General features: G+C 41.3%; 1 protein-coding gene across 7 annotated transcripts in view; it reads right to left on the bottom strand.

Moving 5' to 3' along the window:
• MALT1 (MALT1 paracaspase) overlaps positions 1–17,476 on the bottom strand; it is a 40,749-nt gene extending 23,273 nt beyond the window's left edge. For 4 of the 7 annotated variants that reach the window (XM_069775249.1, XM_069775248.1, XM_069775247.1 and 1 more), the window contains exons 1-6: positions 17,260–17,476; positions 15,248–15,414; positions 9,702–9,823; positions 8,422–8,572; positions 3,650–3,828; positions 1,735–1,831 (exon numbers count right to left, since the gene is read on the bottom strand). In XM_069775249.1, the coding sequence (XP_069631350.1) occupies positions 1,735–1,831; positions 3,650–3,828; positions 8,422–8,572; positions 9,702–9,823; positions 15,248–15,414; positions 17,260–17,420 (877 nt within the window). In that variant the 5' untranslated portion in view covers positions 17,421–17,476. Of the gene's footprint in view, positions 1–974; positions 1,008–1,734; positions 1,832–3,649; positions 3,829–8,421; positions 8,573–9,701; positions 9,824–15,247; positions 15,415–17,259 lie in introns of all 7 variants that reach the window. The other 3 variants (XM_069775245.1, XM_069775244.1, XM_069775250.1) reach the window with 2 other exon arrangements.
• Positions 17,477–17,780: the final 304 nt, after the last annotated feature.

Below are 17,780 nucleotides of genomic sequence, written 5' to 3' on the forward strand. Positions count from 1 at the left end.
AACTAGGAGGCTTCTGCATAGCACTGTCACGTAACACAGACACCCCCCAAGCCAGAAAAGATGTGAAGGCTCAAATTGACGATTGGCCTCAGAAGCTATGCCATGGAAGTGGCTGATGCCAAAATGTCTGTCACTTGTATGTTCCAGTGAGTGACAGTACACAATCCCCTCACAGCGTTAAACCTTTAACAAAAGGGCTAAAGGGGAATATCTGCTCTGGTTAAACTTCGAACAAGAAATGCTGCAGAGTGGTTTAATTCCAGGGAAATTTTACGATTCTGTGAAAAAGCAGGGTAGAGACCCATTTATTGTACTTCGCAAACGCATTTGTTTTTTTCATTGTTCGGAGGTAAGCTGACGGGGGTGGTGGCTGCTGTAAGTTGCCTTACATCTATTTACATCATAGGGGGTCACATATATTACAGACTTTGAGATGCTCAGTAATCAAGGGATGGCATCAACATTAAAGGTCACAATACACTTCTTCCTCCCCATTGCAGCAATGTAAAGGGGAACAGAAATCATCCTAATAAGGCTGCTGGAAACACTGCTTGCAGACACAGAGCTGACAGTGGAACTAGCTTTATCCAGCTCTGTAAGGTCACCCAGATTCCTAAACATCTTCAGCTTTTCTTGCAAGTATGTTGCCTCCCGAGCCCAGCCAAAGAAATCTCAAGATCTTTACATTTCACTAGAAACTCTAAGCGCAAGACACAAAAATAGTGCAAAAATCAAACAACTTTGAATACTACAGAAGAAGAAAGTAGCTTGCTTTTTCTCCCATGTGCTCTAGATCACGGTATCAAGGCAAAGAAGAGAGAAGCACATGCAAAAGGAACATTGCATCACACATCAGCATTTTAAAATAGACTGAAGCTGTTAACCCACACATGCTTTTCAGCAACACACTCAACAGTCTGTCATCCCCACCATTAATTTTTAAAAATTGATTCACAGCTAAAGATTTACTTTACCTTCTGCGCACTCCACTGCCATAGCTTTCCTTCCTTGTGTTTTAAGGAGGCAGGGGAGAAAATTGGAAGACAATTGCTCTCAGTGATGAGAGTCAGCACACAAAGTGAAAGACAAAGGTCAATTCCAATCTTCTCTGCAATCTGGCTCATTTTATAGCAGTATAAATCAGCACTGACCACAACACTATATAGTAATTATTACTAGAACTCAGAAGTACTAAACTAGAATATTTCTTAGAAAGAACTTTCCATATGAATTATGCAATAGTATTCCCAGATAGATCTGGAAGCTATACAAACAGATCTTCTCTTTAGTTTACTGCAAACACATGCACACACACTAAACCATGTTACATTAATTTATTCTGCCTGCTATGAATAATCTCACCTGTCCTGATTGCTGAAGGGCTCAGCGTAACACAGTTCATTATCACCAACAAGGGTTAAACTGGTTTTTAGTTGTCAAAAAACATAAAGAAATGAGCTTGCAATCGGCTGACAAGCTGTGTACATGCTAGCAATGCCAAAGAGTGGTAGCACTTCGATGATGGTTACCATAAAAACCCAAAGCACTTTCTAGCTTGTAAAGCTCTAAAATTCCATTTGTTGCAAGCAAGCACAGCTATTTTAACAAATGGGTACACTAAAAATACAGAAGGCATGTGCTTGGCTTTATACTGAAAGCTTCAAAAACAAATTCTAATGACAGGGAAGAAATTGATAAATCAGTTGATCTATATCAAACAGAAAAACTCCTTACCTATAACAACTTCTATCTTCTTGCTGTCTTGATCTTCCCGGTCATTGAATACATGACACCAATATGTCCCTTGATGCTCCACATCCGCATAAGTTACCTATGCAACCATCATTACAGTCATTCCACCAGACCCCAGAAGAGTAGCTCTATCAGTTTCATTTAAGCCCACATGCAAGAAAGAATAAAAACAAAAAGCAAAGCCTAACCAAATCCAAAAGCTGCTGATACCCTCATTCTTCAGTAAGCTGGACAGCACGTATGTTTGTGGAATGATTGCTGGAAGTGACTTATTGATATGCTTCCCCCCCCCCCCCACCCTTAACGGGAGGTAAACCTCCAAGGTGGAATGCAGTGGATATGCAAGGAATCTGTTCCATAATAATTCCCTAAGCAACATAACCTGCAACCTTAGATGTTAGCAACACCAAGGGAGCTTGGTATGCTGACCCTAAGAGAAGCAACATGGAGGGTGGAGTGGAGTGGAGACACCGCAGCCAGCCTCTGTGATACCATCACAGGGACAGGGAGCTGCAACAATAGGAACAAGAACAGTAGGTCCCTGCATTGAATCCACTGAAGCAAGGAGGTGAAATAATGGGGGTTCTGTCAACCTGCTGCCCTACTTCTGATTTATATCATAAGTGCCCTGTTCTGGAGTACTGACACAAAAAATCATGTCCTCTGGGTGAACTTTGTTCATTTTAATCTCATTATAATACCAAAACGCACCTCAATCCCAAAAGCTACCTGCCTCTAAGGTGCGACCACCCCTCACTGAGCATGCGCTCTGAATTTTCTCTAGCGTGTACCTTTAAAAGTAAAGCGAGGAGATTTTACACCAATCATAATAAAGGTATGTATGACTAGAGTCACTCAAGCTCCACCTAAAATAAGAAAATAGTATAAAAGGGCTTAAGAGAGGAGGAATGCTTGGGAAGATACCATCATAGACAAGTCAGGAGGACATCGCTGACTTCTGGGATCAGTCAACAGGCTGAACCTCTCTTTCCCCCCATAGGGACACCTATTGGGTAAGATTCAAACCCTTGGTTACACCGAGTGCTCCCCTGGGAAACTTAGAAATCTCTGTAGAGTTTTTCCATAATTTAGTGTGCTTGTAGTCAACTGTATTATTATTTGCACATGCTTTGCAGACAGTGTATTTATCACTGGCAATCCACAAGAACCTGTACTCCTGTTGCTTTAATAAACTGTACTGTTCATTAATCTATCCGTGATAGTTCATTGAACACAACCAAACTCCTTAAGTCTAGCCATTCTAGTTTGTTGAATGCAACTAAATGGAAAGTACAGTGTGCTATTAGTGCATCCGTAATTGTGGCAGTTCAATATATTGAACGTGACGGGACTTACAGTGCTGCATTGGGCATCACTCAGAATCTAAGCCTAGCCGCCCCCAACCCCTCTGATATCTGAGGATAAGCTGGAATGCAAGGGGGTTTATTTTCTGCCAAACCTCTTCACTCTTTAACGCGACAACGTTCTAGAAATGCTTTCAAGAATTGAAGAATACAAATCCACCTCACAGGCTTGAGATGCATTAAGCACTGAATGCAACAGCTCGTACAAATCAGAGTGCTTTGCAGTGCAAGATAGAAAGAGAAGCTTTCACTTTTACTGATATTTAATCTTTGTTACGTCAATACGTCACACCAATCCAAAATACGCTATAGCCTTACATCCCACCACCTGAAACATGTTCAGGATCAAAATTATGTACCCCAGAGCCTCAGAATAGTACGGGCAAGTGAGCAACAGTAGAGGAGAACAACTTCTAGTGAGCGCTTCCATAAGAGGTTATCAAGGCTATGAAGAAGTTATTTTCTTCAAGGAAGCTTTATGTGGTAAGTGAAACACATCAGTCCCCCAAGGCTGGCACTTTGCAGTAACTTACCATGTAGACATTTTTGCTCCCATTTGCCAAGGGAAATCCATTTCTGAACCACTGGTAATGAGGAATTGGGTTTCCAACAGCTCCACATTCTAGTACCAAAGCATCCCCCACCATCAGATTTTGTGGCTGAGGCTGAATACAAATGCGCAACTTGTTTTCAGGCAAACCAATTAAGCTCCCTTAAAAAAAAAAAGAATAAAAAAAGAAAAGAAAGGATGAGACAATCTAACTGCATATAGATAGTAAGAATTGACGACATATGGCTGCATCTTCGTGTAACTATAACAGACTTTTAATAGCAATGAAGTTACCTGTCCTTTAAGAGTATGCTAAAAATGAGTAACAATGGCTTTCCAGTTCTTCAGTTGAAAAGCAAAAAGGAATGCACATTAAATATACCTCAGAAGCAAAAAAACCCAAACGACTCTTTGCATTATTTATTCCTGCCTGTAGGATTATAAAGGCTGCAGAGAAAGGAGCAAGTACAAAGAAGAGTGGCTACTGAAGGACAGACTGAGGATCCAACTTGCGTGCAAGTGTGTACACAGGAATAAGAATTTAAAACTTAAAATCAGTTAGTTTTAGCATATCCCTATTCTTCTCATTCTAAACTGAGCATTAAACCTTATGGTAAATATACCAAAAAAGCGCAAAGCTAAAAACGTTTAACAAACACCAACTGCTGACATGTCCCCATATAGAAATGTCTTTGGCAAAGACCTTTTCAGAAAACCCTAAATGCATTAAATACTTGTCCAGCTGATGTAAGTTTCTATATATGATAAAATTTATTAAAACAAAATGTTGAAATTAATTTTTAAAACATCCACTACACATACCAGAGTCCTCCACTGAAAAGGTTTCTGATCTCTGTGTACTGAACAGTTCGATTAACTGACACATACTACAGCAAGCCCAGACCTACTTGTAAAGGTCACACCAGTGATCTTTTATCTCAGCTGCAAGGTCACTCATCTTTACTTTTAGGCTACGTATGTAGACACGTGCTTTGTCATCAGAGCTATTCATGACTGACAATTAGGGGGTGATGACATTTTCTTTTGCATAGTAAAATAAAGGGAGACAATGATATGTATATCTCTCTGTTCTACTAGTGTCTGAGCTTCTTGGCGCATTATAAATTTGTACTTCAGAGATTTTACAAACAGGTGTTTCATATTTATGATCATGTTGACTAGCATTTTTAAAAGAAAGCTGTATTTCCTAATGCAGACTTGATACTGGTAAAAAGACTGACAGATACCTGAGCAAATATTCTGTTCTATGACCACTGCTGTATGCCATTTCAAATACAGAGACCCTGGCTTCCTGTGTTCTCTATCAACTTCTATAATGGTATTGCTTTGTTGGTTTGTTTTTTTTCTTACAAAAAGCTTTGTTTTCTATAAGTTTTATCATAGAAAAGATTTTTCTGTGTCAAAATAAACTTCACTCCCTTTCACTCAGCTGTTTACAGAACCTTCTCTCCCCTTCCCTCCCTCTCAATGTCCCAGTTTGATATCAGGATCTTTCAACAAATGTAAAGAACTGAATTCCCTTTAGGGCAGGAAGACAGAAGCAAGATAAGGAAATGAACTGCTGTTGTAGTCAAATTAGACAGGATTAGCTTTTAAGACAAGGACCACAGAAGTTACAGATAGTGAAAGAGAACATAAGATTGAAAGATAACATGGCTTCTGTCTCCAGTGGGACCCCTTACCTGCCATCTCATTTACATGCCCTTGTTGGTATAGCCTGTTGTACCACTCACAAAATACGCTAATTAGCCTGTACCAGTGTCGTGGTTTAACCCCAGCCAGCAACTAAGCACCACGCAGCCGCTCACTCACTCCCCCCCCATCCAGTGGGATGGGGGAGAAAATCAGGAAAAGAAGTAAAACTCCTGGGTTGAGATAAGAACGATTTAATAGAACAGAAAAGAAGAGACTAATAATGATAATGATAACACTAATAAAATGACAACAGTAGTAATAAAAGGATTGAAATGTACAAATGATGCACAGGGCAATCGCTCACCACCCGCCGACCGACACCCAGCCAGTCCCCAAGCGGCGAAAACCCCGCCCCCCCACTTCCCAGTTCCTAAACTAGATGGGACGTCACATGGTATGGAATACACTGTTGGCCAGTTTGGGTCAGGTGCCCTGGCTGGGCATGAGAAGCTGAAAAATCCTTGACTGTAGTCTAAACACTACTGAGCAACAACTGAAAACATCAGTGTTATCAACATTCTTCACATACTGAACTCAAAACATAGCACTGTACCAGCTACTAGGAAGACAGCTAACTACATCCCAGATGAAACCAGGACAACCAGTATCTTTCAGAATTGTGTCTGGCTGCTTCACTCATCACAAGCTCACAAGACAGCTGTGAAAGACAGCTTTTACAGAATGGAGAATGGTCAAGCTCTCATCAAACAGAAAGCAATGAAAAGAGAGGAGGAAAAAAGTATCTGAAAAAAGAAAGCAACCAAGGGAAAAAGGAAAAGGAAAAAAAGACAGCCAGCAGCTGAAATAGAAGATTTCATACCTAGTCAACATTTGCAGAAACAGTACTGTCAGTGTCCTGTAGTTCAACTGAAACACCAATAATCCCAGGCCAAATGTTGCAGAAGATGGAAAGCATTTATTCAATGCAAGCACTACATAGCCCTTTTAGGTTTCTTTGTAAGGACCCTAAGAGGGAAAGTTACAGGAAAGAGCAATCCATCCTGCCCCTCATCCTTCTACCCATCACCAAGATCTAAACATTCTAAAATTCACTTCCATTATGGTTCCTGGTTGGCCAAGAGTCATGGAACATAAAGCAAGGCACTAGGCTGTGGATACCTGCTGCCCTTTAGTCACCAAAACTTTTGCCACAAGTGTGAAACAATATACTGCAGTTTTTCTCAATTTTTTCTTAAAAGTAGTCATTACAAGGTGATTAATCTTGGCTTCCTGGTACACTCATCAAGATCTAAAACTGCAGGTTTCTAACTGAATAGAACCTGAAATAGGAGCAAAGGAAAAGCAGAAGAAATAATTGCTTAGAAAAGCGACCAAGAGTATGTTCGAGATCAAGATGTAAAAAGGTCATCTCAAATGACATCGCAGTAGCTTTTGATCTTTTACTGGAAGGTCGGTTCTCTCTATCTCTTTTCCTGACATGAATCATTTTTATATGTGGGATGCAAGTGGAAAACACCTTTGACTTGTGACATAAGACAAAATAAGTACTCTTCACAGTCTGAAGGCAGTGCAGTTGATTTCTATCTCACTCATCTTTGGGCCAATAGCAAGCAAGTCCAAGCTATTTAATTAGAAAGTTTATAAATGGTAGACTTAGTGCATGAGTCAATGCCTATTTAATGCAACTGACTATTCTGTAAAAAAAAAAAAAAACAAACACCAAAAAAACCCAAAACAAAACAAAATGAAAAAACCTACACACACCAGAAAATAAAAAGACGCCACTCCAGTAACCTCAGGAAACTGGAAATAAATGCATAGTATTAATATACTAGATCCAAGAAATAAATTTCCAAGATTTTCTTTATGTTCCAGTAACAAATTCCAGTACTAGCTGGATACTGTTGAGAAGACAGCTATTTAATCTTACTTGCTTTCTGCTATTATTCCATTCTTCTCACACTTCTGCCACTTCCATACTTTCATCATGTATGCAGCAGATGGAGATTAACCCATCACTGAAGCAGAGGTATCTTCAAGCCAGTGCCATAAATTCATATGGACTTACATTGGTACAGTTGAATTACTATGGCTTTTCTTACGCAGGTAACACACATTTGACTGTTACCTGATCATTTATAAAATCCATGAAGATGCAATTCACACCAGAGAGACTCAGTTTAACTCATGTGTTTCTTCCTCTCATAGGTTTATTTCAGTAAATTATTGGCATGTCGTCTTCACTGCTATCTGAGTTGATTATATGAAGTTGAAAAGATTGCATTAGCAAACATATTCTGCAACATACATAGCCATGGAGCACCAGTTTCTCTTTTCCCCAGATGTTCTGGCAAAGAATGAACGTGCTAGGCTTTGACCAATTTATCTTTCCTGATTGGTACATGTCTATAGCGTATTATGATCTGAAAAAGTGACTGGAAGGGAGATCTATCACTTCGTTCCCTGCCAAACCTTATTCCAGACCTCAGTCCTGTTTCCTCAGATTGCAGTTAACCCTCTTTCCATTCCACAGGTTTTCTAACGTGTCCAGGCCTCCAGCACGCATGTGCTTTTCTGAAGTTTACTGTTTTGACCTTCTAGGTAAGGTAGGACTTCTTTCTAGGAAGGCAGAGAACCTCATTAGATTCTCCTTTACCCAAGTACCTATCTTCTCAGACTGCCAGCACACAGATAAAGGGGAAACAAACAGTCCTGACTATTATGCCAAAGCCCATGTGGCAGACATTCAGAATAGACTTTGTGCGTCCAGTCACTAGCAAGTTACAAGAGATAAACAGGTAAACAACAAGAGAGTTAAAGAACTGCTTCTTTGGTCCAAGAACCCTCTAAGAATTAAAAGGATCTGAGACTGTGTATGTCTTCCATCTGTCTGTTCTTATCCACCACTGCGGAACTTCATTTCTCTTCTGTTTTTGTGACCAGCACAAGAGCCCAATGACTGGATACCACATTTTTCATCAGCACTCAATCATATCTGTCCAAGACAGCAACAGGGACCCAAGTTCCTCTAACAAGCGGGAAGACAGACTTTCAGAAGACAATGTTTTTGCCACTCACCATGAGACGTACCCTGGAGATCACAAACTTCAAGTCGTGCCCACCGACTGAACACAAAGGAAGATTCACTGTTCACTCGACAGATGTAAAAGCCAGAATCGTCTACATTCACCGGATTCAAAACCAGCTCTGGAGAATTACCATGGGGAACCTGAATTACAGGTGAACCAAGAAATATTTAAATTTAGATTGATTTATTCTAAACCAGGATCAAACATTAGAGTATTTATTTCAATGTTCATAACACCAGCCTCAACTCCTTCATTTACTTGAAACTTTCAGATGAGAAAGTCTTGTTCTATGTATTTAGTAGCTCAGAGACAGGCTTTCTTCCAAGAATAATTCATATGCCTCTATTTACAACAATTCTGAGCTTTTAAGCCAGTTGAAAAGCTCTTCCTGAAATTAATAATTTTTTACCTTTTTCCACAAATAACTTGGAATAATTTCTTAAGCACTACTCCAACCAGCATGTGTATTACATTCAGCTCTAGTCTTAAGATATATTCAACTATGACCAGGAAATTGTAGTATTCTTTCACAGAAAAATAATTTTTTGCTACATGTATATTTTAACTGCAATGAACAGGAAATTACTGTAATCATATTTTTTAAGCCATGTTTTGGATGATCTAGATAAACTTCTAGAAAGGTATAGGAAATGAGTTAAAAATTTCAGTCCTAACAGCAATTAAAATACCATAAACTTACTGCATTTTTAAAAATAGTACTTACAATAAAATAACATTAAGAAAAAAGTGCATTCATCTTGTAGAAAGATAACCACAGGACCAGAAATATGGGCGTTAAGTGCTGCCATTCAAATTCCAGAGATACCAGCTCACATGCATTCCAGTATTTTACTGGAGAAGCCTGTGGCACTACTGAATTCAGGCCTTCAACTGTCCATTCTCAGGAAACCAGTTTCCATATGTCCAACCCAACAGTGATTGGCATTTGTTCCACTGTGGCAGTTTCTCAGTGGCCTGTGTTAAACTTCTTGGTACGATGAGAGACAACTAAACTTACAGTTACCTTACTGTCACATTCCAAGATTAGCCTCCAAGGATTAAGTCGTCTGAATATAAAGAACCACCTTATTGTTTTAGCACATTGATAGGGTCATTATGCAGCATTTCTTAAACCCCTATTTTTATTAGTACACATAGCAAGCTTCTCTCACTGTAAATAAGAGTAACAGTCTTAAAAAAAAAATCATCCAAAATCATTACCTATTATTTTCAGCATTTAAAACACCTATATTCTGTATCAACTACTACCTCTTTTTCCTGCTTGAACCACTGGTAATGCACAAATGGGTGTCCTGTTGCCCAACAACATAGCTTGACGACCTGACCAGAGAGCACTGCTTGAGAATCTGGCTGTACAACAATCTTTATACCTTTAAAAAAGAATTTACACAAAGGAAAGTTATTAAGAAATACAATTCCACAATTTAAATTTGCATTTAAATTGTCCTTTGAGCAAAGAAAGTTTCTGTCATTAAATGTACTTGAAAATAATTTGTTTGTACTGTGTATACGCACAGTTCCAAGTAGTTATATGACTTTAAGACATTCAAAATTGTCTTCCATTACACAAAATCCATGCTCAAATTGATCAGTACTCTACAGAGTTTATTGAGGATTCAAAGTAGATCATTCAGACATTTTAATTTTTGGATACTTCAATCCCTCTTGCTCTCTTCTCACTAAAGCAAATAATACTTCCAATGGCATCACAGAATGCTTCTAGGAAAGGTATTCCCAAGTTTTAAGTGTTTGCTCATTCCCAACAATTTCTTTGAGCTGTTAATCTTCAGCCTAAGATTACGCACAGCCTGAGGGATGGATCAAAACAGTAAGAGTCAACTACAACATAGCGCGTTTTTCTACTATTCCTCATGCAATCTTATTAGCTGAAACGTTGGTTTCAGCTTTATGCCTTCAACTCCTGTAGAACGCAGGGCTAGGTTTTTTTTTTCCCAATATGCAAGGTAAAACTTTCCATGTCAAATTTTAACTGCCAGGAAATAGCATGTGTGAAATTCTGACACCAGTCTGATATGATCCAGTTATTTTCTTAACCTAGACCATTCCAGAGATCTTGTTACAGCATGACCCCAAAAACAGATCCACTGGTATAACCAAGGTCACCAGAAGAAGAGGAGCAGGGGGAGAAGTCAACTGCAGAACAGAAAGTTTAACCTCACATTGCTGTCAAAAAAATACATGGACCGATGACCAAGGTGTTCAGCCACACTGAGCTGATAAGCCATCAAAAAAATCATTAGTTTAAAGCATTATTTGCTATGGATGGTAAAATGCATTTAACAACTCCTGTGGGACCACAAGCAATACTACACATTAATGACTAGTTGTTACAATACTAGTGTTGTGGGTTAACCCCAGTGGGCAGATAAGCACCACACAGTCCCTTACCCCCAGTGCGATGGGGGAAGAGGGAAAGTAATAATAAAAACAAGAAAACTTGGAGGCCAAAATAAAACTAACCAACAACCAACAATAATAATTGTTTAATAAGTGAAGGATAAGTGGAAGAATAGGAAAGAAAACAAAACAAGTGATGCAAAGGCAATCACTCACCACTTCCTGTCGGTAGACTGATCGATGTCCAGCCAGTTCCTAAGCAAAAGATGACTAGGCCCTCCAAAACTCCCTCTTTTCCCTTTTATTGCTGAGCATGATGTTACATGGTAGGGAATATCTCTTTGGTTAGTTTGGGTCATCTGTCCAATTGTGTCCCCTCCCAGCCTACTGCACACTCCTAATCTATTCACTGGGGTGGCAGAGTGAGAAACAGAGAAGGCTTTGATGCTGTGCAAACACTGTTCAGCAAAAGCTAGAACATCGGTGTGTTATTAGTACTGATTTGGTCAAAAATCTAAAACACAGCGCCATATGAGCTGCTATGAAGAAAATTAATTCTATCCTAGCTACGGCCAGTACAACTAGTTACAGAAAAAGCACAGAAATAGTGAATGGTACAGAGGCACTTCATCACCTTTTCAATACACTCAGAAATGAACAATCAGATACAGAACAGTTATACATACTAAAACTTTCTTTTTTTTTTTTTAGAGTCAGTCTAATTTCCCTGTTTTGGGAGAACGTAGTTTCTTCTTTACAGCTTAATGAAAACACATTGCAGAAGCTGAAAGTGTAGTCTGGTACAGAAGCAGTAGTCCAGATTGCTGGGGGAATAATCTTACAGAACAGTATAGAGTAAACCAGACACTGTGTAAAAAAAGTAGCTGCAAAGAGATCACAAATATCCTGGTACAAGACTCAAGATTATCATTTGCTATAAGCCTTCTTACTACACTCTGCCAGGAGTTTTCTTTTTGTCTGCTCCTCCCCCCCCCCCGCCCTGCCTCATGAATAACAGTTTAGCCACGCATCAGAACTTTTTCCTAACAGAGAATGTTTGAGGAAAGAAACCATAACAATTTGATCAATGGGCTGAAACCTGAGCAGAAACCCATGTGGCCAACAGACTGAAACAGAGACAATACAACATTTGGAAATCACATAATCTTTGTCTAGCAGGGAAGTGAGCTATATTAACTTCCTCCACACACAGTCTTATTCTGAAATAGTTGATCACACAGGCAGCTACTCCAAAGTAGCTACAGGACTTGAAAATTCCCTACCTTTCTTTCTCTAAAATAACTTCCCTTTATATCCTAGCCCTGAATATCACTACCTCAGTTCCTCATTTAAGACTTCCTCTGCTGTTTTTCATAGTTAAGGGGAGTGCATTAAGTACAGTTTTCAAGCATCACAATCACCTAACACTAACCAAGACAAACAGGAATTATATTATTTCAATTTAAAGGACAGAAAAATTAAGAAGACTTGCTCTTTCCAAAGACTTCCACTTTTTTTTTTAAATCTCTCCTGATTTGCATCACTAACATCTCTTAAGAAAGTAGTTGAGAAAAAAATTCTCTGAAGATTAGTATTTTGCACTCCTTAGAAGCATTACAAACAAGTTCCAAGAAATCTGATTCATAATTTCTTCACAGTTCCATTTATTTTCCTGCGATTCATTCAACACTACACAACTACTTCCTGCAAGCATCACAGAATTTAATGGTTCAAAAAGAAAACCTTCTGGCTCAATTTTCTGAATGATTACAAAAATACACAAATACTTCTTTAATTTTCCTTGGAAAAAGGAAAGTTTTACCATTGAGGATGGCAAACTTACATTTATGGTTACCAGACTTTGAAACATGCAGTGCAAATAAAGTACTTACAATCTTAACTATAATCCAACTGTTACGTTCTTAGCTTACACGCTGGTAAACATTTTCAGTCATTTCTGGAAACTCAGCCTCAATGACTCACATTCAGATTGAAGTGCCTAAACTGCTGCAGTAAGAGACCTGCCTGGAGAGGCAAAACACCTCTTTGCTCTTGTTTCAATCGACGTAAGTCAGTGAGGTTGCACAAGGACTAGACTGTAACACCACAAATCACTTAATAAGCCTTTTTCCTACTTAGCCTGGGAGAAAGCTCACTGCATTTCATTCATTTCCAGCAAGTTCACAACATGACAAAATAAATAAAGGGAAGAAAAGAGATAGAGAGATGATGCAAGGAACAAGATGCCTAGGCTTTCTCATGACCAAAAAGGAGAAGTTTTAAAGTCATTATTACTATTATTACTACTATTTTGTGTCTTTATAGGAAGAAGATCTTTCATGGAGTTAATCCAATGTGACAGGCAAGTCTCTAAACTCTGAGATACAAACAAGGTCTGGAACTTGATTCTCAGAGTCCATGATTCTCCGAGATCCTTTATATTGCTGCAAACAAAGCAACGCCCCAACTTGTAACAATAGATCTCTGCCATAAAGGTCCTGAAGTAGTATCACTGCCAAAACAGACCACTAAGCAGCATCAGAACTGTACACCCATTAACGAGTACATTCATAGGCTCATAAAGGTTTGTGTCTTTTTAACTACATCAACTAAGCTGATAGAAAACAGTCTAACAAACCAGGATGACAGCTATAGAGGTCTTACATTAAACAATCCAATTCCTAAAGGAACTTGAGCAACACTTAAGCTCTTTTTGGTGTATGAGAACAAACGGGCAGTTAGGAATTTGTACTTTGACTTCAAGTATCAACCACCCCTGAACATTTAAATAAACTCACTGCAAATATCAAGGCCTACCACTTCTTTTTAAATAGTTTAAAATTCTTTTTGACTTAAAATTTCTTCAAATACTCTTCACTTTGGCTTCTCTTGGTTCCAGTTTCTCAGTCTCTATGAAGCTACCCAGTCCTCCTTAGAGGACGGTGAAACCTTTCTATCACAGATCATACTGTTCTGCAAGAGACTCATTTATAACAAGACCACCTCTGCAGTTCCAAGGGGTCTTGACAGAAGTCTACTTATTGGCTTGTTCTGCTCCATACAAGGATATATAAGCTATCTATCCAGTTCCCTAATCGATACCACTATCTCACAATTCTGCTAGTAGCAAGTTCCTGTTTTACCCAGGATTTAGTCTTCATTACATATTTCAAAATGTAACCTGACTGACAGCCAGCCACACACAAACGCTCAGTTCAACAGTGGTGATACTCGAGATGATTGGAGATCAAGCAAGCACAACACTTTGGCTCCGTGCAGACACCCTGCAGCACAAATGTGAACCAGGACCATTCTTGTTTTCAATACTCCCCAAGTAACCACCATATGGAGAACAACAAAAAGGAGCAAGCATTCATAGTGCAGGACAGCATACTACCGCCTATGCCTCCACCTCAACTCTTGCCCCTATAAGCGCAATCCGCTCACACTGATATAACACCAATTCCCCTCTACTCGCCAAGCCTACAGTGGTATACTTCAGCTATCGTGTAACTCAATCACACCTCATTCAACACAACGTAGTCCTCCTAGTACAGTAAGAAGCAGCAGCCTTAACTAGATGAAACGGCTGCAAAGCATTACTGTAGTTTACTTGAAAAATTCCAAGGTTGTCCTAACAATGGTTCTCAGCCCATGGTTTCTTTTTTCACACTGTCCAAAAAAACAGGACAGCTATCAGTATGGAAAGAAGCTTGCTAGTCTAATTTCCACTTCCCGCTCTGAAGAGAAGCTTTTGTAACTTCCTAGTAGGCTGAATTTCACATCCTGAAGAAGGAGGACATAAAAAAGGGACCTGGTTTTGTACTATAGCAAGAAGCACTTGGTCTACATGGTCTTACACATGCATTCCCTTTGCACTGCCCCACTTCCTAGACTTTTTGTGAAGCAGCAAGCTGAACGTGTTAGTAGAAAATCATCTAGTTCTATCCTAAGTTAGTCTGTTTTTCTGTCCAGTTAGCAAGTTGGACTGCATCCAATATGGACCACAATTGGCACTAATTGGACCCTTCCCCTTCAATTAGGGTAAGCTATGAAATGCAGTTAATGAAACCTGTAGCCCGAACAAGTGGCTGGCAACACTACTTGTCTTTCTAACTCAACCATTTCAGTTCTATAAGCATCTCCCAAAGGCACAGCTTGATACAGAATCCAAATCAGCAGAGGGAATGACAGCACCTGTCATATCCATGCAGCCAAGTCCAAGTCTACAACAATACTGCATTAAGCCTGCTTATCTATTTGCCTTACTTTTAATCTCCAAATCATATGAGCCAATTACTATGGTAATCATCATACAAATACCAATTACTAGAATTCAAACACTAAAAATGTTTTTACTCTTTGAAGAAAATGAATACTTCAGTGTTCCCAGTGTAAAACACACAGGTGCAATGAAAGCACAAACCAGAACTGACCTGAATGGCTGAGACACTGGAGAGCCTCTGTATGCTCCAGGGCCTGCAAAAACTCCACAAGCTCCACCACAGTGCAACCGCGATCTCCCAGTAGTTTCAGGAGACTCCAGCTGGGACTTCCTTCTGGCTCCAGCACTTTGAGGGAACACTGTTCTAAATCCAGAGGGCTACAAAATAATATGAGAAAGACATGGCATAGACCTTAGTACTCTTTCCTCAGAAAGGAGCAGAGTTAAAAATCACTTGTCAGCAAACAGATTAAAACAAAAAAATAGAGATGGGAAATTCCTAGCTGATTTGGACATATTTTCAGTATTTTCTTCAAGTTTCAGGAGTTCTGAGGTTATACAGTGACACCTCCACAGATAGAAAGTGGTAATAGTGACTTGCATGCTAGAAAACAAGAGATGCTTGTACCTAACAATTCTGACCAAATGTATTAAGAAATCCTCTAATTTTTACTATTTAAAGTCTCAGCAGAAAAACAAGTACAACATCTTTCATCTTCATGTGCCTAATTCAGAAGCAGTAAAGAGTGAGTCAGAATCTAACTTGAAAGTCCAGGAAGACTTTGATTTTCAGAGTAGTTGTTAAAACAAGTGACTGCTGCAGCTTAACTGATACACACATCTACTGCTACAGTGCAGTTAACTGCTCCAGTAAGTTCATCTCAAGGTATAAACATGCATAGTTTTAAATTTTGGTGTTACGTCTTCATGCACTTTCAATCACAGCAGATTAAAATAACACAGATAATAAGGAAATGAATACAGCTATGGAAAGGGAACACAAGTTGATGTATTCCCACTAAAAAGATTCATCGGTGTTTCTTTCATTAAATCACAGTGCCATGCAAACCTGGAGGCAAGATATTTTTGCTCATCATGTAGACTTTCATAGTATTTTACTGGGTGATACAGAGACAAACATAGCAACAGGCCCTACAGAGGGGTCACACTGTAGCCCTCAGGTTCTGTTTCCCTATATTAATACAGTTGTAATAGAGAAAGGACACATCTTCATAACATACATTCAGCGCTGCACTTGAAATGCCTCATTTTTTTGAGATATTACCCTCTAAACAAAATCTTGAAAAGCAACAGGAAGTAAAATGATCAAGAAGCAATCTAGAGAATGTGACCTAGGAAGAAAGAGTTGAAGAAAATGAATGCATTTACCCTAATATAGGCAAGATGAGCTACAGGGAACAGCCAACCAACATTTTTCGTGTTCCCTGTCTAGGGCAAGTAGTTGGCTGCATCCGTGCTGAGGAGAGTCAGGTGAGGTACAAGGGGATGCTTTCCAACCACAAAGGTGGCAAAGCAAAAAACCACACTGCTTGCACTCTGTTACTTCTCCGCTGGAAGCCCTCATGTGAGACTAAGCAAACATCTCCTAGAGATGGGCTACACGTCCTCAATCCTACCTGCCCCAGCTTCGGTTAGGGGATACTCCCTTCCTTTGTATGAATGAGGTATGGGTTCGCGGAGAGGGACGGTACAGCCACCACAGGCTGGGCAACTCAGGCAGAGGCAGCAACGAAACAACTGCAGCATTCAGCTGCTGTTCTTCGCTCGAGCACAAACTTACCGAGGAGCTGGCAAGCAAAGACGAACCCACACCTGCTTCACCCTCGCTGCCCCTCCGCTGACTTCGAGACCGATACCACTCGTCGGCCGCGTCGCTCACGATCCCGTGTGCTCTCAGCGACGGCCGAGCTAGAGCGCGGCCTCAGGGAAGAAGGCTCCGGGAGGGACCCTGGGGCCGGCGCCTCCCCAGCCCCCGACCCCGCGGCGGCACCACGGCCTCAGCCTTCGCTTTGCCGAGACGCCCGGCCGCTCCGCCCGGGGCTGCGCCACCTGAGCCCCGCGGCTTCCCCGCCGGCCCCCCCACCCCGGCCGAGGCTCCCGCCGAAGCCCCCTCCCGCCGCGCAGCCCAGGGCCGCGGGCCGCCCCCTCAGCCTCCCGTGCCGGCTGCCGCGCTCCCCGCCCGCTCCCGCAGGCCGCCCTCACCTCAGCCGGACCCTGCCGCGGCTCCCCGCTCGCTGCGCCAGGTCCCGCCAGCCCTTGCCGGGCGCTGCCCGGTCCAGCAGCTCGCTGAGCCTCCGGAGCAGCGGCTCCGCCAGGCGGCTGAGGGGCAGGGACCCCGGCGTGCTCCGCACCGGCTCCGACATCGCCGCCCTCCACCCTCCCCAGCGACCGGGAGCCACGGCCCGCCCGGGGCGGTGCTCCGGCCCGGAAGGACGCGCCGAGCGCAGCCGCACAGGGCGGCGCGGAACGGTGCGGCGGGCCTCGCCTTAGGCACGGCGGGGCCGCTGCTCTGGCGCGCGGCGCGGCCTCGCGCCCTTCCCTGAGGGGACTCTCGGCCATGTCCGTGCCTGGGAGGCCTGTGGCCCTTCGGAAGGGGAAGGTCTTCCCTCGGCTCGGGAGTGTGCGCTCTGGCGCTGCTGACAGCGTGAGGGAACCGGTCGGAGTTTTGTTTTACCGGTTTTGAAATGGGAGAGTTTGAGGGTCTGACTTTTTGAGGCAGAGAC

Source organism: Haliaeetus albicilla, chromosome W, assembly GCF_947461875.1.
Source record: "Haliaeetus albicilla chromosome W, bHalAlb1.1, whole genome shotgun sequence".
NCBI lineage: Eukaryota > Metazoa > Chordata > Aves > Accipitriformes > Accipitridae > Haliaeetus > Haliaeetus albicilla.